This window comes from Cupressus sempervirens, chromosome 11 (genome assembly GCF_028749045.1).
Source record: "Cupressus sempervirens isolate cs-2001-9-10 chromosome 11, ASM2874904v1, whole genome shotgun sequence".
Lineage (NCBI taxonomy): Eukaryota > Viridiplantae > Streptophyta > Pinopsida > Cupressales > Cupressaceae > Cupressus > Cupressus sempervirens.
Window position 1 is genome coordinate 16,995,741 of NC_143128.1, and position 26,202 is coordinate 17,021,942.

Here is a 26,202-nt window from a genome sequence, read left to right on the forward strand (position 1 = left end):
CTTTCTGGTTCTAGCTCTGTAGTTTTTGGTTTTTGTCTATGACTGCTAGTACTCTTGTTCTATTTGTCTATTTTTGTTACTAGTTGGTAATGTGCTGGTTACCAGCCTTTTGACTGTTAAGGGCCGACCCCCTTGTTTTTGGTCGCTTTTAATTTCAAAAACATTGTTTCTATGACATGTAAATAGTCATTTATGAAAAGATGCACAACCGATAGAGAAGGAAGAAGTGAGAGAAGGTGAAAGGACACAATGGTTGGGCTTCACTAGATTACTTAAACATCACACATCAAACCTCAATTCCTAGGCCAAAAGTGTTAAATAGTCAAAATTGACTCATTTTTTTAAAGATTTATTTTTACATTAGCGTGTAATCCTTAAGGGTGACCTAGCTTTAGATAGCCAACACTATTGTCCCTTCCAAATGTTTTGATTTCTATGTAAAATAATCAATATTCCCATTCAATTGTGTAGGCATATTATAATCTATATTTAAAATTCACAGTATTCTCTATCAAAGGACTTGGCAAGCTTTGTTCAAGATAACCTTTGAATTTCAATTATTGTGGTTGTTGAAATTGGGGATTGACAAAATCTATCTTCTTCAGTATCTCTACGATGTGTTGTTGTTTGAAACATATTCATTTTTGTCTACTTTTCACTTGTTTAGACAATCAAAATAATTTACACAATTTATCAAATAAATGTATTCTACTTTGCATAATCTTTATTATTTATATCAATAAAATTGTACAATCTATATCAAATATTTTTTTAACCAACTACTTATATATCAGTGCATCATAATTTTGTAACAGACTATTAAATAACAAATCCAATGAATGATAATTTAGAACATGGACTATAATTCAACTTCTTCTCGAAAGCCAGGAAAATTCCATACTTATCTACACACAAAAAAGACCTATCCAATTAAGAACGACCGTTAAAATAGATGTAAGAAGTGAATAGTGTTTATTGGCTCAACATTCGGCCTCATCAAAGACAACACCAAGAAAGTGCCAAACTCGAATTGATAGGAGAGAATAGACGTCAACATGAACACCTACGATAGATTTATAATATTCCAATTTGGTGAATTCAGACGAGTCTGGTACATCTCGAAGACTTATTCTGTCGGTGTTAGATATTTGTGACAGCAAATAAATTATGCTCTGACTGATTCAAAGATGCTATTTGTCATGTATGATTACAATATGGACGATCTGGTATATTGTATTAGACATAGTAAAAACTATCTAGAACAACCTAGAACATTCAATGAATTGTGTATTTGATATGTAAACTTTCTTGTTTGTTACTGTCCTTCACTTCGCATAACTTTGATCAGTTTACTTGTTTAAGATTTTATTTTATAAGTGGTACATTTTTAATGTATATTTTTTATATTTTATTTTCAATCAATAATATTTGTATTTGACTTTGCAATGAATATGTGTATGTTTTTTAATATAATACTGATTATGTTTAAGATTTTGTTTTATAAGTGATACATTTTTAATGTATATTTTCTATATTTTATGTACAACCAAAAATAATTGTTTATGACTTTGTAATGAACATGTTTTCTTTTTTAATATAATATTGATCCAACATTTAATTATTTTTATGTTTGCATAAATTTATTTATTGTCCATACTTTAAAAATGTGAGAAAACGGAATATTATGAACACATACTATAAAAAACTTGAGTATTAAACAATTAATATTCCTCTCCTAAAATTTATTCATAGAAATGTTGTTTAGATAACATAGAAAATTCATTTCATATGCTTGGCTGATTTGTCTTTTATAGAAATATTGTTTAGATAATATAGAAAATTCATTTCATATGCTTGACTGATTTATCTTTCTTATAATGACATAAAACAATGTTTAACAAAATAAACATATAGATATATTCACCATAAGAATATGAACACAATATATTTATTTAATAAATATAGAATTATATTATTAAAATTATATTTAAGCTTCACAAATTAAGTTTTTCTTAAGAAATTTAAGATCAACTTTGCACTACTAAACAAAAAATAGTAGAATGTTCGTTGTCGATGATGTCATGGTTTTCAACTACTAGTAAATGGCACGTTGTGTTTGGTTTGAAGTCAACGCAGAGATTGGTAGTTTGGGTACTTTGATTACCGCCGAAAAGTTCTTTGACGTTACAAAGCGTTTGTATACAGGAGAGAAAAATGATATCCCACTTTAGAAAAAATCACAGCGCTTTGTGAGATTTAGCAGTTGTTTAGCAATGGAATATCCAGACATTTATGGCTGCATAAACAGCGCACAAGGCGGGCTTGGAGAGTCTGAGTTAATTATTTTCCATGACGATGCATATATTTTACGCTTTTGTGCCAGTCCTGAGCCGACAAGCAGAATAGTGTTTCTCAGTTTAACATTGTATGAATTTGCAGATAGTCAGCTCATCCCTAAGAAACGTCTCTGGTATAAGGAGATACATGATTTATTGAATTGTAATGAAGATCAGATCATTCAAAACAAGTTGCTTCCTCTGCTGTCATACATGTTTTTGGGCCTATTCTTAGATTTTCCAACCTTGGAAAATAATTTCTCTGCAAGTGACATCGAGGAGTCCCAGAGCATAAAGTCAGGCATAGTTGGATCAGCAAAATACATACGGGTATTTAACCATCTTTTCTCTATCATGTGTTCTTTCTTTTTTGACACCCTCAAAGTTCTTGGCGGTGATGTGGCCAATTTAGATAAAAAAGAAGAGTATTCCAATATCCTGGCAAAAAAACGAGACGAAATTATGTTGGCCATTGAACCTGCTCGAGCACATCGTTTCATGACATTCCTGGCATCCATGAGGCCGCACAATGATGAAAGGGCATTGACTATTTCATACACCTCAAGCGATGAGGGATTTTGGAGGATTGCTTCTTATTCTCCACTCGTCTCTCTGCAGAAGACAAGAGAATCTCGGATATGGAAGCTCAATTCGAGGGACAGATTCTCCCTTGTCAATTCAATCTTTCAGTTCCGATGCGTCGTAAATGTAAGTCAATCATGCCCTGAAGTTCACCTACAGCTGGATAATGTCACGTGCGATGTGCTTCCATACAAGCCAATTAGGGTTTCCACAAGTAATATTGATTCAACTGAAAAACACATTCCAGCAAAGATCTGTTTGAAAATTGGCCCTGAGAACGGGCATGGAGTCCAATCTGTTTCGTTGGGTGTTTCATCTGCTAACCCCATCACAGATATTGGTGAGGGAAACACTTGGGAAGCCACAGTTCAAACCCCTAATAATGTGGGCATCAAGTTCACTAATGCAACGACACGGACAAAGAGAATAAAGAACTGGCGTTTTGAGTTGTCGCCTGTCAACTGTACCGATGCAATGATGGATTGGACTCTTTATGATGGCAATACTGGAAAGCCAATATGCAATAACGTGCCTTCAAAATCTCCGTTCCGCAGCAATAAAACTCCTTCATTTGATGGGTATGTAAACACTATGATTTTAGATTTTTTTATTTTAACTGTCTTTTTTTATCAATGTATGTGAATCATAAGATGTACAGTCTGAATCATATTCAATGTTCGTTTTCTCAAATCTGAAAACATAATCTTAATATCTTATTCTCTCTATTTTCCTAATATTGTATTTCAATGCCTGCAGAGCTCTGACTCAACAAGGAGGCGTAGTCTTTGCAAAGGACGATTATGGAAATCCCATAACATGGAGGCTTGAAACAAATCTGCAGGGAAAGACATTGAAATGGATTTTTGAAGCTTCCGTGTGGCTGACTTATAAGCCCAATACTCGATATTCAGAGACTCTACGCCATGATTTTCGCCAAGAAGTTGATCTCAAATTGAATACGAGCTCTACAACCAACTAAATTTCCTGAGTGGCGCCCAATTTGAAGGTGAGCTTAAACAAATTTCATCACTTTTCTACGCTTCGCTTATACAAGTAGCAACTCATTTAAAAACCATTTTATTTTGAAAAACCTAAATTAACTATCCAAATGTTTTAAATTGAAATTTGGTTCAGAATTGTGGTCCACTGTACTGTTTCTCGAAGTTTTATCTTACTGCTTATTTATGTAAGGAGTGTACTACTTACTGCAACCATAGTTTGTTGAAGAAAATTCGTCCAAAAAATTAATGGAAAGGACCACTATACCAATTTTGTAACAGGTCTGGATTAACTTAAACCCTTTTATCACTTAATCAATGTTTCAAGTTTTACTAGTAGTACTATTTTCTTTACGAGACATAATATATTATGTTAAATTAATGTGAGAAAGATGGACCAAATCTGTTTTATGTGGAGAAAAGAAGGGTAAAAATTTATTAAGACAGAAAGGAATACGACAAGGAGAGCTCAACAAGGAGCTCGATCCTGAGCAACAAGATCATCAAATCTCTTTTATGTGAATTTAGCTATAATATTTATTTTATAATTGAAGTACTTCTCTTTTTTATTTCAACTCACTACAATACTTTTTCCAGTATTTGGAAACATTTTCAATATTCTGCTCAAGCTTGGTCAGTATGGCTGAAGTAAACTCTCAGTATGTTGTCTATTGCTTGAGATATTGTTCACAGTCTTAATATCACATATTAATGACAGACTTTTAGATTAAAAATGTTAAATTGTCAAAATTGACCAATCTTTCTTATTCTAATTTATTTCTTGATATATGATATTTAAAAACTATCAACAGATTATAATTACACGTTTAAGAACTTTCTACATTTTTTTTGAAATTATATGTCTGATTTTTTATCGATACCTTATGAAATTGTTTGTCAACCATATTTATTTTCCAAAATGTATTGACCCTATCAACAACTACATTATATTGTCTTAAATTAGTTGAACTTCTTCGACAACTAGTAATGTTCTTGGAAACTGAAGATTCAAATTATAATTTCTCTGAACAAAGATGAATAGTAATTTCCTTCATTGGAATTTTTCAAATACATCTCTTCCACCATAGGTGTCCAAAGTATGATTCAGACTACATGTTAATGCAGTGATGCTATGATGATAAGCACAAGATTGTATGCTGTGTGAATCTCTTTCTTATGTGGTCAATTGTATGAACTTAAGAGGTGGATGTAGAGTATTTTCATCAACCATGGTGATATTATGTGATTAGAGCTTGGAGCTTATTTTGGAATATTTTATTTGTTCACATCACATGAGGATTTATCACGATGTGCGTGAGATTTTATATGGATGAAGAGTATGGGCATTAGCTTTAGGGATTCCATTGCGCTTATAACACCATTATCACCAAAATATATAATTAGATTTAAATCTATGAAATGAGCCCTTCCTCCCTCTTTTTCCAGCCTAAGGGTGAATACTTTACGACACATACTGACATCTCATAGTCTCGTAGAAGTCTCATGGAGGCTTTAGTCAATGATGCAAACAACACATGACATGGTGCAAAAATACCATTCCTTATGCTAACCAATAATGTAGACTAGAGCCTTACTTGCTAAGCTTATATGGATGGTGTTAGAAGGTTTTAAAGAGCGGACCAAGATTATTAGGGCTAAGTATGTGGCTAATGGGCCCTCCTACCTTATCTTATTGGCATATCCTTCTAATGGTACGTCTGCTCTGTGGAAAAACTTAATGAAAATCAAAGGTTTTATAAAGAGAGGAGGAAAGAAAATTAGTGGGAACGACAGAAACACCCTTTTCTGGAATGAATCTTAGGCTTCTGATGTTCCTCTTCAAGAGTTGACTATCAACCAAGACATTAAGAATCAGTTAACAAGAACATAGGTTTCAAAGTGGAAAAGCTGAATGGATTGATCTAGAAACACTTTTGGTGAGACAAAGAGAAGCAAGAAGAATTTCTCATATTAGAAGAGAAGAAGTGATGCAGGAGCATGTTGGATCTTTGAACAATCTTGCATCAACCAAAAACATATCTTGTTTTCTGTACCAGTCTATTGTTCATGAAATAGTCATTGCTACTATTGCTGCTATGGAAGGCCTCACACTCAGGCATGTTGACAGGCTTCTCTTAATTATTACATCAGTGTTGGAACGCCCCGCCAAGGGATCCAAAAGAATTAACCTAAAGTTTCACTAAGTTTGCTAAACATTTTTTTTTTTAAAGTAAGAAAGTATGACATACACATCAAACAAGTAGTAGCGGAAGCAATAACATGTAATCATCGACAAACATACATTGCAAGTTACATTTCTTAAAGATCCCAAGACGTTGAGTCACGTTTAAATTTAATTAATTCTAAGTCTAACAACTAACACATACATATAAAAGAATAATCAGAAACTCCAATGTCCATAATATACATTTGTTCCGAATGCTCCTTGGCAAATTAATTCGGAATGCTCATTCATCCACTGTACATGTCACAGGGTATGAAAGGCTTAAAAGAATATACATATGTAAAGATCAAGATACAACATCCTCAAATCCATGATACAAAGTACAGTAAAAATATATGAAAATTATTCACCATACATGATACATCCATACATCCATAATGATAAAACATCTATCATAAAATCTAATCATCCATCATACTAATCCAAGAACATAGTGTAGGTAAATGCCAATCACGAAAACTCCAGCCACGGTGACCACAGAACGGATCTCATTGGTAAGAGTAAAAGCACTACCACCCGACCGCGTGGAACCTAAATGGTCCACTCCCACCGTGCTGAGGAGATAGTCTCAAGTCCCAAATAGGATAACAAAACCTATAATCATAAATACTCTCTAAGTCCAGGAAATCCTATAAGTATGCTAACTCAAGGGTTCCTAAAATGACCGACATCTAAATCCCAGAGGTACCACAAGACACGTAGGAAACCTAATATGCAAGCGGGAAAGTGTCATCGCAAAAGTCATGTAGAAGTTACCCGAGCAATCCCTTAGGAATCCCGGGTCCCTACTGATCCTGCGGCCACTAGTATCCTCTCGTACTGACGAGGCATACTATGGTATGCAAGGTCGTAACCAAGCGTCCTCTCTACCCCATCCTAGTCTGTACTAGCACTCATGGCATGGGAGAGAACATACAATTATCTTGTTAGGTTCATTTTCTCTCATTTAGTGTAAATGTTTTCACTTATTAAAATCGACTTACAATGGGTTTCTCAAGGCAGCCACTTAGGGCTCCGACCCCCATTGCAAGCCACTTCCCGACTCTACACATAGATAACCTACCCTAGCTCATGAACTCATAAATCAAAGAATCATAATAAAACCATCTCAGTCCTATGCGAGCAACTGAAAATATCATAAAAAGATAATCCACAAAATATATCAGTTCTTCATGAGCAACAGATAACATCAAATAGTAATCAAGTAATCACGACAGTTCTCTATTAGCAACTGAAGGCATCAATGATAAGTCACAAAATCCAATGGTTCTCTAATGAGCAACCAGAAAGTAATACAAGTATAACTGATCGAGACTCAGAAATGGTTAAGTTAGGTATTCTCAAATACATACATCTCAGCTTCACACAAGGAAACTGGAAAGCAATCACAAACAGTAAACACAATCATGTCATAGAGCACTTCATCACATTACCATGGTCAGGTTAAGAAAGATCGAGACCAAATCATCAAGACATCACATTCACAAACCCCGAGCCTCTGGTAACAACCTGAACTGGTCAACGCTAAACCAACCCCAAAACATTCAAAGTACAAAGACAACATCAAAGTCTCAGAGATTGGATCTGAAAGTATATTATTTAAGTTAAGGTAAGGTTTGTGTTTTAGTTCAATGTCGAATTCAAGTAACAAAGTTTTCACAACTACCCTTTTTCGAATAACCCAGTTCTATAATAATTTACATTAAATCAGTATCCAATTTTATAATTTAGTCAAATAACATTCCTTATTAATTAACTTAATTAAAATAATTTTAATTAAATTAATTAATATTTATTAGATCTAATTAATTATTTTAATCCAACCAATAATTATTAATTTATTAATATTTAAACAAATTTATTAATAAATTACAATTTACAACTATAACAATGCAATTAATATTTATTTATTAAATATAAAAAAAAATTAATATATTATAAAAATTAAATATATTATAATTTTTATTATTTAAAATTTTTAATTAAACAAAATTCATTTTTTTAATAATAAAAAAAAAAAATTTTAAAAAAAAATTTTAAAAACCGAATTCCCAACGTTTATAGCCCGTCGGCTTTGGCCGCAGGCCTGCGGTCGCAGGGCCTACGGCGGCAGGTACTCTGTACCTGCCGTCGCAGTACCTGCGCCGACAGTGGGGGCGGGTACGGGGTAATTCCCTCCCCCCCCACTTTATTAAATTTAAATATATTTTTTTTTTTAAAAATTAAATTTATTCTAATACAAATAAAATTAGTTTTTATTTTAAAAATTAATTTTGTTTAATTAATTTTTTTTTTTTTTTTTTTTTTTTTTTTTTATAAAAACAATTTCTTCCAAAGGGGTAAATATGTAATATATAAATATATATATATATATATATTTATATATATATATATATTTATATATATATATATATTTTTTTTTATTTTCTTATATTTTTTTATCCAGAACTTTTCAATTCATTAAAACAAAACCCTTATTAAATTAGATCTTAATTTCTAAATCAAGAAAACAATGGTTCTAATTAATTCATCCAGTCTCCATGGATACAAAAATTATTGACGAATAATTAATAACTTCACAAGATTTGAAAGCTTAAAACTTTTATCACAGAGAATTCAGATCTACAAACCCCAGACACGAAGAAGACAGGAAGGGATAATTGCATATTTAATGGATAAAAAACACAAGACCCTACCTGATCCTGATGCTATTATGCAACCTCCAGAAAACTGTATGCAAATTCGCTCCTCTCAATAACCTTCCCCTTCAAGACTTTCTTCGTATCAGCCTTCTGAAATTTTCTTCCAAAAATTGTCTTCCTCCCAAAAATTCTCGTCCAAATTCGTATATCAAAAAATGAACCCCCAAAGTTGTGATAAGCAAATTCTCCTCAATTCGGGGCACTAATTGTGCGTTTACCCGAGAAGACTCTTTGCACAACTCAGTTAACTCAAATTAACTTTTATTATCTTTTCTAATTCTTTTGCATTCAACTTTCATGCACAATAAGTTGAATGATTAAATAACTTTATTTAAAATTTCACTTGACTTCAATTCTTAATTAATTTATTACTTTAAATCTTATGTGCACTTTTAAGAAATTAAAATAACATTATTAATTTTTATAATTTAATCTTTTAATTTAATTCTTATATTTAACTCATGATTAGATCATGCGATCTAGAATTCTTAATAAATTTATATCTTTCAACTTTTTAATTTATTTTAGAACTTAATTGATAACATATTTAATTAATTTAAATAACAATAATATTTAGCATTTATTTAAAAATGAACTCCAAATATATTATTATTAAATTAAATAAATATTATCTTGTTCTAATATATATCTTAAACTTTAATTTCCAATTTTAATTCTTTTATTTAATTAATTAATTAATTAATTAAATATAAAGATATCATAATAATTCCTTATTAAATTAAATCATTAATTAGTCTTTTTAATTAGACTTAATTAATAGAAAATACACCAAGGACTCATAAAGCAACATACGAAAACCCATCATAGAAAAATACATACCAAATCAAACAGAAGGGTTATAATCACAAAATTACATCATTTGATGCATTCGGAGGGTACTAACTTAGATACTTGTCCTAATTATCAATTAGGACAATTGGCTAGAGGGTTTAGGATTTGGACTTAAGAGTTTATCTCCCCTCTCTTACCATTGAAATAGTGCGATAGGGTACGCTCATCCTGACAATTCAGGGAAGTCGATACCCAGTACTTGCAACCTGCATAAAATCCACGCATGTACAAACACAATATTCTAAGCTAAACAGGCAATGGCAGGAAGTGGTGCATCGTGTAGATCCCGACTAGCAGGTGACTACGACTCCCTTCCTTAACCATATCAGAAACACCATACATAAATAAAACAGCACGCACACCATACACATGCAGTATGGGGTAAGTATCCATAAGAGGCACATGAAATAATAAGCCATCCAACTAATCATCATCGATAACTAAAACCATTGAATAATCATCATACATGCATGAAATATAGAGTACCAAGTAATCTCATCATATAATAACTGAGTGTAAACATCATCTGATAATCTCTAAAATAATAATACTACTCATCAAACATAAATTGGCCTAAAAGAGTTTGGCAATCATAACATAAATGTAGCTCGAAAAATGTAAACTAGGGGCAGGCACTACATCCACCCCCCCTAGACTTAGGCTTACTCCTGGAAGCCTATAAACAAATAGGGATATAAATCCCGTAATCTAGATGCATCCTCCCATGTCGCTGAAGAGTCATCAGTAGGGTCCCATTGGACCCTTACCTGCTCTATGGTTCGACCCCTGAGGGTCAACTCCCACTGCTCCAGAATACGACTTGGCTCCAAAGCCAGTTGCCCGTCCTCTACCTGTAATGCATTCCAATCAAGAATATGTACAACATCAGGAATATACTGTCTAAGTACTGAAACATGGAAAACATCGTGAATGCGAGCAAGGCTGGGCGGTAAAGCAAGACGATAGGCAACTGGACCAATCCTCTCAAAAATATCGAATGGTCCCACAAGCGAGGTGCTAGCTTCGAGCCCTTTCCATAACGGATCGGACTCTTCCGCGGACGCACTCTCAAGAAAACCTTCTCACCCACAGCAAACTGCTTATCTGACCTATGAGCATCGGCATACTTCTTCTGCCTATCCTGTGCCGTTGTCAAGTGCTCTCGGATACGCACCACCTGTTGCTCCATGTCACGAAGCATCTCTGGGCCCAACAGGATGCGATCCTCAAGGCTATCCCAACTCAAAGGTGTACGACAAGGGCATCCATATAAGGCTTGGAAAGGTGCCATGCCAATAGAACTGTGATACCCGTTGTTGTAAGCAAACTCCACTAGGTAGAGATAGTCCTCCCAATGGGTCTGCCTATCCATCACGTACATCCTCAACATATCCTCGAGAACCTGATTCACTCTCTCTGTCTGCCCATCTGTCTCTGGGTGATAAGATGAACTGAAGTTCAACTGTGCTCCAAGATCATGCTGTAGTGATGTCCAAAATGCGGACGTGAAAACATGATCCCTATCCGAAATGATCTTTCGGGGAATACCATGTAGTCTCACAATGTCACGCATGAAGACATTAGCTACTGAAGTTGCAGTGTAGGAAGACCTGATTGGTGCAAAATGTGCCACCTTGGTCAACCGATCAACGGTGACCATGATAGCATCATGACGACGAAGAGTCATAGGTAATCCTACTGTGAAATCCATAGAGATGATGTCCCACTTCCATGAAGGAACGAGATTCGGTTGCAAAAGTCCTGCCGGATGCTGGTGTTCTACCTTGACTCTCTGACACTCAAGACATCTAGCCACAAAATCAGCAATGTCGCGCTTCATCCCGGACCAATAGAATAAACGTCGCAAATCTGCATGCATCTTCTTGACACCTGGATGTGCCGAGTAAGGTGCACGATGGGCCTCTGATAGGATCAATATGCGAAGCTCATCCAGTAGCGGCACATAGATCCTTCCTGAAAGTCTCAAAAGGCCATCTGACTCTAGGACATAGCCTGAAAACTTACCCTCCAAGGATCTCCCTGAATTGATCTCACTGCACACCTCCAGATACCATGAATCAGTGGGGAGTGCCTGAAGTATCTGACATCTCAAATTGACACTAAGAGTCATAGATGATATCACATGTTTCCTGCGACTCAAAGCATCAGCTACAACATTCTCCTTCCCCTGGATATACTTCACCTCAAAGTCATACTCGCACAAAAACTCCATCCAACGCCTTTGCCTAGCATTCAGATTAGGCTGCGTGAATATGTACTGAAGACTACGATGATCGCTATGTAGTTCAAATCTGTGTCCCAACAAGAAATGTCTCCATCTCACTAAGGCATGAACTACTGCTGCTAACTCAAGGTCATGTGTAGGATAATTCAACTCATGATCCTTGAGTTTGCGTGACTCATGTATATGAGCAATGTTAGTATGCTAATAGAAACCAAATTTAAATAAAGCTTCTACAAACTAAACTAAATTCATAAACTTCAAGATAGACTAAGATGAGCTCTCAATTGAAAATATGAGCCATTAATGGGCTCTCTCAATGAGAAGCTCTCTTGTTGAGTAGCTTTGTCTAAAAAGATAGGATGTATGCTCAATATGCTTCCAAAGGCTTCAATGGATGATTGTGGATTTTTGGTGTGGATAGATGGCTTTAGTATGGATTTGGCTCTCAAAATAGCATTATAACTTTACTTCATGGATTGTGTTATTTTGCAAAGGGGAAGGATCCAATTTATAGGCAAGAGGCTTGAGGGATTGAGGGCTAAGATGCAAGGATGGGAAAAAGCTTATGGAAGGCTCAGATTGCATGAGAGAAGAGCACATGGATTGTGTTTCCTTATAGCCAATCAAGGAGTGACACATGTCACATGGTGAGAGGATGGAGGAAAGGGGAAGGATGAGTCAACAAAGGAGGCTCAAGGGATAAAATCTTCATAAAGACCCTCATAATGACTTGTAAGAGCAATAAAAGGGCTTGTAAGAGTCATTTATGACCTAGTGGACTTCATAAAGTTTTATGGTTGAGATATTTTGAGGGTGATGAGAGCAATTTCGACTTGGGCTTGATTAGGAAGGTTCTAAGCTTGCTTAGGCTTGTGCAAATGATTAGAGGATGGATTAGGATGGTTTAGGATTAGCTTAAGGATAGGCAAGTGGATGGCATTTAATGAGAGTGGGTGAAGGAGGAGATATTTGTTAACTTTGGCTTGGGTTAGTAAGTTTTAACCCATGTTTAGGGAATGTGACAAGGTTAGGAGGGGATTAGGTTAGGTTTAAAGACATCTTCTAGAAGAGTCTAGACTTTGGATGAGGATAAAGACTTTCTAGAATAGTCTAGAATTTCCTAGGATGAGGATGAAGACTTTCTAGAAGGGTCTAGAACTTCTTAGGATGAGGATAAATTAGATTTTTAAGAAATAAATAAAGTTTTATTTATTTAAAGGGTTTGGGTTGAGGAGATATTTATTAAAACTTTTTTAATAAACATGAGGATTAATATTTAATCTTAATTAAATATTTTGAGTTGGGATTAGGGGTAGGAAATGATGGGATTAGCCTTTAATCAAAATTAAAGAAGGATTAGAAGATTTTGGAAGAGGTTAGTGGTCTTAAGGAAATTGGCCAAGTTTTGGGCAAAAAATAAATTTTTAATTTATTTTAGGATTTTTGGTCAATTTATTAATTAAATAATTAATAAATAAGGAAATAATGTTTAAATAAGATTTAAACATTTTTGGGAGGGATTCCTTAATTAAATATTTTTAATTAAGATAAAGGGATTTAATGGCATAAAAATTAATTAATTAATTAAATAATTAATTAATTAATAAATGATGATGTCATCAGGACTTTTTCAAAAAATAAAAATACTTTATTTTCTAAAAGATTTTAGGTGTCTACAACTCATATGCAATCACTCGACCATTTTGCATTAGAACTGCTCCAATACCCTCGAGGGAAGCATCTGTACACACCATGAACTCACCTTCTGGATCAGGTACAGCTAAGATCGGTGCACTGGTTAGAAGCTCTTTGAGTTTCTGAAATGCTTCTACACACTTTTCTGTCCAAAGAAACTTCTTTCCTTTCCTCTGAAGGGAGGTAATAGGGTGTGCTATTCTGGAGAAGTTTTGAACAAATCTGCGGTAATACCCAGCTAGACCCATGAAACTACGAATCTCCGACACAGTAGTGGGTGCAGGCCAATCTACTATTGCCTGGATCTTCGCAGGGTCTACAGAGATACCTTCGCCTGAAATAACGTGTCCCAAATACTGTATCTCTGATTGAAAGAAATCACACTTTGCCGCATTTTCATAAAGTTGATTATCTCTCAAGCACTGCAAAACTAAACTCAAATGTTCCTCATGTTCCTTTTGGGACTTAGAATATATCAGAATATCATCGAAGAACACAAGAACAAATCTATCAAGATAGGAACGGAACACCCCATTCATTAAGCACATGAAAACTGATGGAGCGTTTGTCAGCCCAAAGGGTACCACTGTGAACTCATAATGCCCGTAGCGAGTTCGGAAGGCGGTCTTATGAATATCAGCCTCCTTGATGCGAAGTTGATGGTATCCTGACTTAAGATCAATCTTAGAGAACACTGTAGCTCCCTTGATCTGATCAAATAAATCATCAATCCTTGGTAAAGGATACCTGTTCTTTATTGTCACCTTATTCAGTTATCTGTAATCGATGCAAAGGCGCAAAGAACCATCCTTCTTCTTCACAAAGAGCACTGGAGCTCCCCATGGTGATACACTAGGTCGAATACTACCCTTGGCCAAAAGTTCCTCTAACTGCAAACGCAACTCACTTAGCTCCTGAGTGGTCATACGGTAAGGAGCTCTAGAGATAGGTTCCGCTCCTGGAGTGAGCTCAATACTAAAATCAATGTCTCTCTTCGGAGGCATGCCTGGAATCTCACTCGGAAAGACATCAACATACTCCTGTAAAATAGGGTGATCTAGGGTCTTCCTCATAGATTCTTCCTCATCAAGCTCATTTACCGAAATGGCAAATACCTGACACCCCTTACGAAAGCTTCGCTTAAGTTGCATAGCAGAGATCATCCGTAGGGATATAGGCCTCGGTATCCCCACAATCTCCACATCCTTCCCTTGGTCATCCTGACACAAAATGGTCTTCTTTCTGCAGTCAATACTAGCCCTATGAGAGCCAAGCCAATCCATACCTAAGACCACATCGTAGGAGCCAAGAGGAATAACTCGAAAATCGACTGAAGTCTCAAACCCTCCTATGCTAAGTCCACACTTGTGAACTACCGAATCTGTGGAAACTTTAGCACCTGAGGCTAGTTCCACTTGCCAACCATGGTCTTGCTTAACCGACTCCAGCTTACACTTATCAACTAGAGATGGAGAAATGAAAGAATCTGTAGCACCTGAATCAAATAATACAGAGAGAGGTGTACCTCGGATAGCTCCTGTAGTCTCAACTACTGTCCCCTGATGGTCTGTCTGACGGTGATCCACCGCTGCAAATACTCTATGAGATCCACCTGTATTACCGACTGTAGGCTCAGATGCTGCTGGCCTGGGTCCTAAATACTGAGATGTTCGCTGTGGGCAGTATGCTGCAATATGACCAATCTGTCCACATGAATAACATCCCGTGCCTCTGCCAGATCCTCTCCCTATAGGTGGTGCATTCGATCGCTGGTGGCTACCCCTGCTAGCAAAAGACTGGTTGCTCTGTGCAGGCCGAGATTGCTGATTCTGCCTATTACGTTGAGCATTGCGATTGATCCTAGGGTTGGATCCACCGCCACCACTCTGTGCCTGAGGGTAAAATCCCTTATGCTGCTGAGGCTGCTGCTGAGAATGCTGATGAGAATGCGGCTGAGAATACTGATTCCTCCTAGGGAAGGGAGGCTTCCTGATTCCACCGGAATTGTGGTTGCCCTTAGGTCCTGCTATAGTAGGCGCTCCCACAAATCCTCCTTGCCCAAAGTTGACACTCTGCTCTACCAGGATAGCTCGATGTACCGCATCCTTGAGGGTCTTAGGTTCAAATACCTTAACACCCCCAATAAAACGGTTGTTCAAGCCTCGAATGAAATGTTGTGCCAACTGTGCTGGGTTGTCACTGAATCCCGAAAAAGGCATGAGCTCATAGAACTTGCGCTCATACTCTACAACGGTCATAGTGAACTGTCTCAGGTTATGGAACTCATCTGCTCTATGCTGCTTCCATTCCTCTGGTAGGAATCGCTCATGAAAACTCTCCAAGAAAATCTCCCAAGTGACACTACCCATGTCAATGCCCAACTTCTTCTCCTCAATAGTCCACCAGGTGGCTCCAAATAACTCCAGATTGGTAATGGCAAACCTTGCTTTGACATTACTGTCAAAGTCCTGCATAGCAAAAATTCTGTCAAGGGCAATAAGCCACTGCTCAGCTACATACCCAGAACCTTGCCCATTAAAGGGTTTGATCTTGGACCTCTGAAGATCCTTCATCTGAGAAGATACTATGAATCTATGTCGGTCCTTCTGAGGACTCCTAGATCTGCGTCTATGCTCATGTCCATCCTGGTGTGCTCTATCCTGCTCAAGAACAGGAGGTAAGCGATCAATAAGGGTCCGCATCATTTGCCTTAGATCAACCTCCTCAGAGTCGGCATGTCCCTCATCGTGGTTCTCTTCCTGATGCTCACTGACATGCTCTTCCCTATTCTCTTCCTGAATGGGGCTCTCATGGATAGACTCATGAACACTAACATCTCTGCCTCGTCCACGACCTCTACCACGGCCCAGGCTACGGCCCCTAACGGAAGATCTCGTCCCAGATACCATCCTACAATAATATCCAAGACACAAGATGCTAAAATAATCATGAAACATACTACTGAAATACATAGATAAAAGACACATGTTTTGCAAACAAGATATTTTCAGTTTTCAGTTTACCTATAATTTCAGTTTAAGTATAATTTCAGTTTTGAAGTTTTGAGTGTTGAAGTATGAATAAAATAGGTAACTAATAGTTTATATACAGTTTCAGTTCAACTAGCTTCAAGTCTTAGTTTAAGGTTTGCATTTTTATTCAACTAGTTAACACTAGTGGCGTTCCAATATACCCAGAGCTCCCAATGTAGAAACTTAGGCTCTGATACCAGATGTAACGCCCCGCCAAGGGATCCAAAAGAATTAACCTAAAGTTTCACTAAGTTTGCTAAACATTTTTTTTTTTAAAGTAAGAAAGTATGACATACACATCAAACAAGTAGTAGCGGAAGCAATAACATGTAATCATCGACAAACATACATTGCAAGTTACATTTCTTAAAGATCCCAAGACGTTGAGTCACGTTTAAATTTAATTAATTCTAAGTCTAACAACTAACACATACATATAAAAGAATAATCAGAAACTCCAATGTCCATAATATACATTTGTTCCGAATGCTCCTTGGCAAATTAATTCGGAATGCTCATTCATCCACTGTACATGTCACAGGGTATGAAAGGCTTAAAAGAATATACATATGTAAAGATCAAGATACAACATCCTCAAATCCATGATACAAAGTACAGTAAAAATATATGAAAATTATTCACCATACATGATACATCCATACATCCATAATGATAAAACATCTATCATAAAATCTAATCATCCATCATACTAATCCAAGAACATAGTGTAGGTAAATGCCAATCACGAAAACTCCAGCCACGGTGACCACGGAACGGATCTCATTGGTAAGAGTAAAAGCACTACCACCCGACCGCGTGGAACCTAAATGGTCCACTCCCACCGTGCTGAGGAGATAGTCTCAAGTCCCAAATAGGATAACAAAACCTATAATCATAAATACTCTATAAGTCCAGGAAATCCTATAAGTATGCTAACTCAAGGGTTCCTAAAATGACCGACATCTAAATCCCAGAGGTACCACAAGACACGTAGGAAACCTAATATGCAAGCGGGAAAGTGTCATCGCAAAAGTCATGTAGAAGTTACCCGAGCAATCCCTTAGGAATCCCGGGTCCCTACTGATCCTGCGGCCACTAGTATCCTCTCGTACTGACGAGGCATACTATGGTATGCAAGGTCGTAACCAAGCGTCCTCTCTACCCCATCCTAGTCTGTACTAGCACTCATGGCATGGGAGAAAACATACAATTATCTTGTTAGGTTCATTTTCTCTCATTTAGTGTAAATGTTTTCACTTATTAAAATTGACTTACAATGGGTTTCTCAAGGCAGCCACTTAGGGCTCCGACCCCCATTGCAAGCCACTTCCCGACTCTACACATAGATAACCTACCCTAGCTCATGAACTCATAAATCAAAGAATCATAATAAAACCATCTCAGTCCTATGCGAGCAACTGAAAATATCATAAAAAGATAATCCACAAAATATATCAGTTCTTCATGAGCAACAGATAACATCAAATAGTAATCAAGTAATCACGACAGTTCTCTATTAGCAACTGAAGGCATCAATGATAAGTCACAAAATCCAATGGTTCTCTAATGAGCAACCAGAAAGTAATACAAGTATAACTGATCGAGACTCAGAAATGGTTAAGTTAGGTATTCTCAAATACATACATCTCAGCTTCACACAAGGAAACTGGAAAGCAATCACAAACAGTAAACACAATCATGTCATAGAGCACTTCATCACATTACCATGGTCAGGTTAAGAATGATCGAGACCAAATCATCAAGACATCACATTCACAAACCCCGAGCCTCTGGTAACAACCTGAACTGGTCAACGCTAAACCAACCCCAAAACATTCAAAGTACAAAGACAACATCAAAGTCTCAGAGATTGGATCTGAAAGTATATTATTTAAGTTAAGGTAAGGTTTGTGTTTTAGTTCAATGTCGAATTCAAGTAACAAAGTTTTCACAACTACCCTTTTTCGAATAACCCAGTTCTATAATAATTTACATTAAATCAGTATCCAATTTTATAATTTAGTCAAATAACATTCCTTATTAATTAACTTAATTAAACTAATTTTAATTAAATTAATTAATATTTATTAGATCTAATTAATTATTTTAATCCAACCAATAATTATTAATTTATTAATATTTAAACAAAATTATTAATAAATTACAATTTACAACTATAACAATGCAATTAATATTTATTTATTAAATATAAAAAAAAAATTAATATATTATAAAAATTAAATATATTATAATTTTTATTATTTAAAATTTTTAATTAAACAAAATTCATTTTTTTAATAATAAAAAAAAAAATTAAAAAAAAAAATTTTAAAAACCGAATTCCCAACGTTTATAGCCCGTCGGCTTTGGCCGCAGGCCTGCGGTCGCAGGTACTGTCGGCCTGCGCCGACAGTGGGGGTGGGTACGGGGTAATTCCCTCCCCCCCCACTTTATTAAATTTAAATATATATATTTTTTTTTAAATTAAATTTATTCTAATACAAATAAAATTAGTTTTTATTTTAAAAATTAATTTTGTTTAATTATTTTTTTTTTTTTTTTTTTTTTTTTTTTTTTTTTTTTTTTTTTTTTTTTTTTTATAAAAACAATTTCTTCCAAAGGGGTAAATATGTAATATATAAAATATATATATATATATATATATATATATATATATATATATTTTTTTTTTTTCTTATATTTTTTTATCCAGAACTTTTCAATTCATTAAAACAAAACCCTTATTAAATTAGATCTTAATTTCTAAATCAAGAAAATAATGGTTCTAATTAATTCATCCAATCTCCATGGATACAAAAATTATTGACGAATAATTAATAACTTCACAAGATTTGAAAGCTTAAAACTTTTATCACAGAGAATTCAGATCTACAAACCCCAGACACGAAGAAGACAGGAAGGGATAATTGCATATTTAATGGATAAAAAACACAAGACCCTACCTGATCCTGATGCTATTATGCAACCTCCAGAAAACTGTATGTGAATTCGCTCCTCTCAATAACCTCCCCTTCAAGACTTTCTTCGTATCAGCCTTCTGAAATTTTCTTCCAAAAATTGTCTTCCTCCCAAAAATTCTCGTCCAAATTCGTATATCAAAAAATGAACCCCCAAAGTTGTGATAAGCAAATTCTCCTCAATTCGGGGCACTAATTGTGCGTTTACCCGAGAAGACTCTTTGCACAACTCAGTTAACTCAAATTAACTTTTATTATCTTTTCTAATTCTTTTGCATTCAACTTTCATGCACAATAAGTTGAATGATTAAATAACTTTATTTAAAATTTCACTTGACTTCAATTCTTAATTAATTTATTACTTTAAATCTTATGTGCACTTTTAAGAAATTAAAATAACATTATTAATTTTTATAATTTAATCTTTTAATTTAATTCTTATATTTAACTCATGATTAGATCATGCGATCTAGAATTCTTAATAAATTTATATCTTTCAACTTTTTAATTTATTTTAGAACTTAATTGATAACATATTTAATTAATTTAAATAACAATAATAGTTAGCATTTATTTAAAAATGAACTCCAAATATATTATTATTAAATTAAATAAATATTATCTTATTCTAAATATATCTTAAACTTTAATTTCCAATTTTAATTCTTTTATTTAATTAATTAATTAATTAATTAAATATAAAGATATCATAATAATTCCTTATTAAATTAAATCATTAATTAGTCTTTTTAATTAGACTTAATTAATAGAAAATACACCAAGGACTCATAAAGCAACATACGAAAACCCATCATAGAAAAATACATACCAAATCAAACAGAAGGGTTATAATCACAAAATTACATCATTTGATGCATTCGGAGGGTACTAACTCAGATACTTGTCCTAATTATCAATTAGGACAATTGGCTAGAGGGTTTAGGATTTGGACTTAAGAGTTTATCTCCCCTCTCTTACCATTGAAATAGTGCGATAGGGTACGCTCATCCTGACAATTCAGGGAAGTCGATACCCGGTACCTGCAACCTGCATAAAATTCACGCATGTACAAACACAATATTCTAAGCTAAACAGGCAATGGCAGGAAGTGGTGCATCGTGTAGATCCCGACTAGCAGGTGACTACGACTCCCTTCCTTAACCATATCAGAAACACCATACATAAATAAAACAGCACGCACACCATACACATGCAGTATGGGGTAAGTATCTATAAGAGGCACATGAAATAATAAGCCATCCAACTAATCATCATCGATAACTAAAACCATTGAATAATCATCATACATGCATGAAATATAGAGTACCAAGTAATCTCATCATATAATAATTGAGTGTAAACATCATCTGATAATCTCTAAAATAATAATACTACTCATCAAACATAAATTGGCCTAAAAGAGTTTGGCAATCATAACATAAATGTAGCTCGAAAAATGTAAACTAGGGGCAGGCACTACAAGTGTGACTGCCAATTGCCGAGCGTTTTGTTAAATGTATTGATTATTAATTACACACGAGTAGAAGTCTGCAATCCTCTCCTTATGAACATTGTTTCATAGACAGCTCAAGCGATGAGGGATTATGGAGGATTGCTTCTTATTCTCCGCTCGTCTCTTTGGAGAAGACAAGAGAATCTCGTATATGGAAGCTCAACCCTTGTCACAGATTCTCTCTTGTCTACTGCATTTTTCAATTTGAATGCGTCGTCAACGTACGCCAATCATTCACTGAAGTTCACCTGCAAATGGATAATGTCACATGCGATGTGCTTCCATACAAGGCAATTAGGGTTTCCACCAGTAATATTGATCCAAATCCAAAACACATTCCGGCCAAGATCTGTTTGAAAATTGGCTCTGAGAATGGGCATGGAGCCCAATCTGTTTCGTTGGGTGTTTCATCTGCTAATTCCGTCACAGACATTGGCAAGAGAAACACTTGGGAAGCCACACTTGAAACTCCTAATAATATGGGCATCAAGAATTAAGAATTGGGGTTTTGAGTTGCGCCTCTCAACAGTACTGATGCAAAGATGGATTGGAGTCTTTATGATTCCACTACCTTCCAAATCTTCATTCCACAGCCACAAAACTCCGTCATTTGATGGGTATGTAATAAACGCTCCAAACGTGTCAGTAAGATTTTTGTCTAGAATTTCTTTTTTTTATTCTAACTGTGTTCTTTTTTCCAATGTATACATCATATTCTATAATTCTCCTTTTTGTTCTATCATGATGTCAAACATAGAATACATTCTGAATCATATTCTATGCTTCGTTTTCTTACTTCTCTACAGTCAACTCTGTAACCTAATGTCTGCAATATTTTATTCTCTCTATTTTCCTAATCAGGTAATCCAATGCCGGAAGAGCTTTGACTGAACAAGGAGGCGTTGTCTTCGCAAAGGATGATTATGGGAAGCCCATAACATGGAGGCTTAACAGAGGTCTGCAGGGAGACACATTGAAATGGATTGTTGAAGCGTCCGTCTGGCTAACGTATAAGCCCAATGCTCTATATTCATAGACTCTATGCCATGATTTTCTTCAAGAAGTTGACCTCAAATTGAATTTTACTTCCACACCCAACTAAATTTCCTGAGTAGCGGCTAATTTCAAGGTGAGCTTAAACAAAGTTCATCACTCTTTTACGCCTCACTTATTGGTGCAAGAGCACCACCTCCTCGCACTAAAATTTGAAGACCTCTCGCTTCCTATAGGATCAGAGGTATTTACAAAATAAGGTCCTAGCAATAGTAAAAGAAACATCTACACCCAAATGTAAAACCTGGGTACAAGTTTGGCATTTATAAGTCGCTTGTTACACCATGGTCAGCGGGGTCAATAGATGTTTGTTATAGGATAGCTAGTCCTTTAGGATTTGTTTGTTTTTAAAAAAATAAGGAAACTTGAGTTTTGATTAAGTCTTATTTTGCTGCATAAAGACAGATGTTGCTAAATGCAACTGTACTCGGTTTAACAAACAAAATTGTTAAACTATTTTGGTAGTTTTCCCTCCAACCGGCTGGGTAGTCGGAAGCCGTTGTAATGCCGTTGGAGGAACCCTTCATAGCCCTGACAGGCGGGTGGAAGGGGATCAGAGATGTAATAACTTTTGCTCAAATCAATAAAATAAAACCATTTTTCCTGCAATTCTAGAATCATCAGTAGTCTTCACGGTTTAGTAAGGTGTTTGAATTGGATGATATCGGTTTAGTTTGGAAGACTAACATCATAGACCTCGTATGCTTTAAGTCTGAGGCAAAACTGTTGCTTACAGCTGAAGTAATCGGGATTTGAATCTCTGTAGTTGCAGCTTGATTCCTACCAGAACCGCCGCATTTCCTTCTCGAGTGGGAGCATTCTCGCCATGGGAATCTTTTGATTTCCGGTGGAGTGCTTCCTTTTCAACATGCTTTGTGAGCCCCCACAGGTGTTTGACCGGAAAACTGCAGGAAGATGGGCATTTGCTTGAGCCCTAGGGGGATACAATAGGTTTGCGCCAATTAAAATGTCAATGCTGAATCGCTGATGCATGAATCTCAACAACCGAGCACCAAGACTGATTTTAGACTCGGATCTATTATTAGGTGTGATGCTCACTACTCATTATCGTAAGGTCAAAGTATTTCCTGTTGGTGGACGAGACAGAACATGGTCCTTTGGCCAGTTTACGATCTGCAGCCCGAATGTTGCCAGTCACCGTGAATCTTGGTGCTCCGAGTATGCGGAGGTTCTGAAGGTATAATCCAACTCAGAACCGAATGTTAATATTAACTGTTCATTAACTTGTCACACTGTTATCACTTGAGCAGAGTACAGATTTTTGTTTTGGGTCCATCGAAATAGTGAACAGACAAATCCCCATTGTGTGAAGATTACTTCATGTAGTCGATTGACTTTACTAAGTTGTTGGCAATGTATGGAGTTTAGTGTCTCTGAGAACTCTCCGAGACCACGATAAACCTCTATTTAGATTCCTTTGGTGTCTTTTAATAGACAGTCGTGCATATGAAAGTTCTGTTGAACTCCATTCACTGTTACAGGGTCTACTAGTCTTACAGGGTTCCAGTTTATGAGATTGCAGGTGTTCTAAAATCCCCTTTCGTGATGTTTAGTCCTCTGTGTTTAATAAAGCCTCTTGTCAGTATTGTTCACCGAATACATTGAAGCGACACAGTCAGTCTGGTCAAATTCATGGTGAGATCTGAATCGGTTCTTATGTCAAGTGAGAGTCTTAAGGGTTACTTACCAAGGTTCTGTTCACTTAGTTTGCAATTCTGGTTTGTGTATCACCAGTCAACTAAAAGCCAGGAGGAAATTCATAGCACTGTTTGAGATCCATATAAAGATGTGTGAGCCAGGGGTTTAGTGCCCTTCATAAAGATCCAACAAAACTAGTCAAAATTCTCAGCATACCTCTGGCGCTTACATCACTTATACAATTAGCAGCTCATTTTAAAACCATTTCTGCTGAAAAACCTATATTAGCTATCCAAATGTTTTATAGTACTTGAACAACAAATATAAATTTGGTTCAGAATTGTGGTCCACTCTACGTCTCTCGATGTTTTAACTTACTGCTTATTTATGTAAGGAGTGTACTGTTAGTTTCTGCTCAAGAAAACTCTTCCGGAGAACCAATGGACAGGGCCACCGTTTACTGTACTAATTCTGTCGTTTGTCTGGTTTAACTTAAACCGTTGTATCGTTTAATCAATCTTTCAAAGATTAACTAATAGTACCATTTACCTCATCAGGCATAAGATTATGTCAAATGATTGTGAGAAACATAGACCAAACTGCTTTTATGTGCATTTAGCTATAACATTTGTTAAATAATTGAAGTACTACTCGTTGTCATTTTTAATTTAATATTATTTTTAATTAGTCTTAATAAATTTCTACTAAAATAATCATGTCAGGAAACTCAAAAAGATCAGTTAGTTTTCTACGTACTCATATTACTATGAAAACTATTACAAATTAAAAACATACCCCTCTACGCTCTGAATTAGATCCTTGAAAATTACAAATATGTTAGTATTCAATTTTAGAAATTGAATAAAATTATATGTATCAGACTTATTATCACCGAGCTTAAATAGGACTCCCTGAACACTCGACATTCGATTGCATTACTCTTTCTATGTGAGTCATTTGGTGAAGCCCTTAATTACTGAGATCACCATCTTGAAGTACACTCTCGACAAGGTTCCTTGTATTATTTGCACAAGCAAGACAGATACAAGTGGAAAAAGACATATATTATCTACATTCCTTGTGTCATACCCATAATGTAAAAGACACCCACCATTTGCAAAGCTTCTAGGGTACAACATGTCATTGGAATATGCACCTATTGTATTGGATGTTGTAATTTTGTAGGAAGAGAAATCAAGAGTCATCTCTGTATCATGGGTTTCCTTTGATTTGTTTGTGTAGAATCCCTTTTGATGCTCAAGCTTTTGTAGGAACTTTCTAGGTAAAATTTCAAAGAAACCCTAAGACTCGATACTATAGCTAATAGAGTTTGATATTCTTGAATCAAAGTCATATCTAGGTTCTTCATGTCATCCTGAGATGAATGGACTTGGTGTAATTTAATGGTATCAAGCTTTTAGTAGGTGCAGTTTGTGTTGTTTTGCTTCCGCGAGGATCTTCAAGGTAAAATGTTAGTGCAGAAACAATGTATTCCTCAGAAATAGTACATGGACTATTGAATCCTTCCCCACTTTGTTGTACCCAATGTTGTTTCCTGGCATAAACCTCTCAGCCCTTTGTTTCTCTCCAGAGTTTTGTTAAGATTTTAAAGATTTTCCTTCTTTGGCTTTTTCCAAATACATCTTTTCCTTCATGGATTTCCATTATAGGTTTCCATTAGATGAGTCAGACTACATGTTTATGTGATGATACGAGATTGTTATATGTTCTTCGAAACTCTCTCTTATGTGCTTGATTGTATGAACCGGTGAGGTGGGTGTAGAATATTTCATCAACCATGGTTATATTGTGGGATATTTTATTGGTTCATACATATGAGGATTTATTGCCATGTGCATGAGATATATAATTTGCGAATCTATGAAATTTCTAACCCTTCTTCCTTATTTTTTACAGCCCAAGGATATAAACACTTTTGGACATATACTGATATCTCTCAGTTTTGTAGGCGTCTCATGGAAGCTTTGGTCATTGTTTTGAACAACACATAACATTGTGCAGAAATTATATTCCTCTTGTTAACCAATAACATGGTTCCTATGCTCTCTATGTAATTTTGATGACGAATACCTGATTTTGAAGACGAATTAGCCAAGAAGGTTTAAGTGATACTTCATAAACCACTAAGACATGAGTTGGTAATGACTATTTATATTTTGTTTAGCTATAAAAAGCTATTCAAACATGTTGATATAATATTTGTTCGACTAAGGCTTGTTCTTATTTTATAACCGTTAATTTATGATATTGAACATATGTTTAGGATTTAAATAAATGATCAAATGTGCACT

The 26,202-nt window shown here is 35.5% G+C and overlaps 1 protein-coding gene across 3 annotated transcripts; it reads left to right on the top strand.

The window, feature by feature from the left end:
- Positions 1 to 2,188: 2,188 nt before the first annotated feature.
- Positions 2,189 to 26,202, top strand: LOC149528011 (uncharacterized). 3 transcript variants are annotated; one of them, XM_089810942.1, is made up of 3 exons: positions 2,189 to 3,496; positions 3,675 to 3,924; positions 22,040 to 22,840. In XM_089810942.1, the coding sequence occupies exons 1-2, from the start codon at positions 2,274 to 2,276 to the stop codon at positions 3,895 to 3,897; spliced, it is 1,446 nt and encodes a 481-aa protein (XP_089667068.1). In that variant the 5' UTR covers positions 2,189 to 2,273; the 3' UTR covers positions 3,898 to 3,924; positions 22,040 to 22,840. The 3 variants fall into 3 exon arrangements, with proteins under 3 accessions (XP_089667068.1, XP_089667067.1, XP_089667069.1); XM_089810941.1 differs by lacking the exon at positions 22,040 to 22,840 and adding an exon at positions 25,808 to 26,202 and having other exon boundaries at positions 2,206 to 3,496; XM_089810943.1 differs by lacking the exon at positions 22,040 to 22,840 and adding an exon at positions 25,860 to 26,202 and having other exon boundaries at positions 2,206 to 3,496.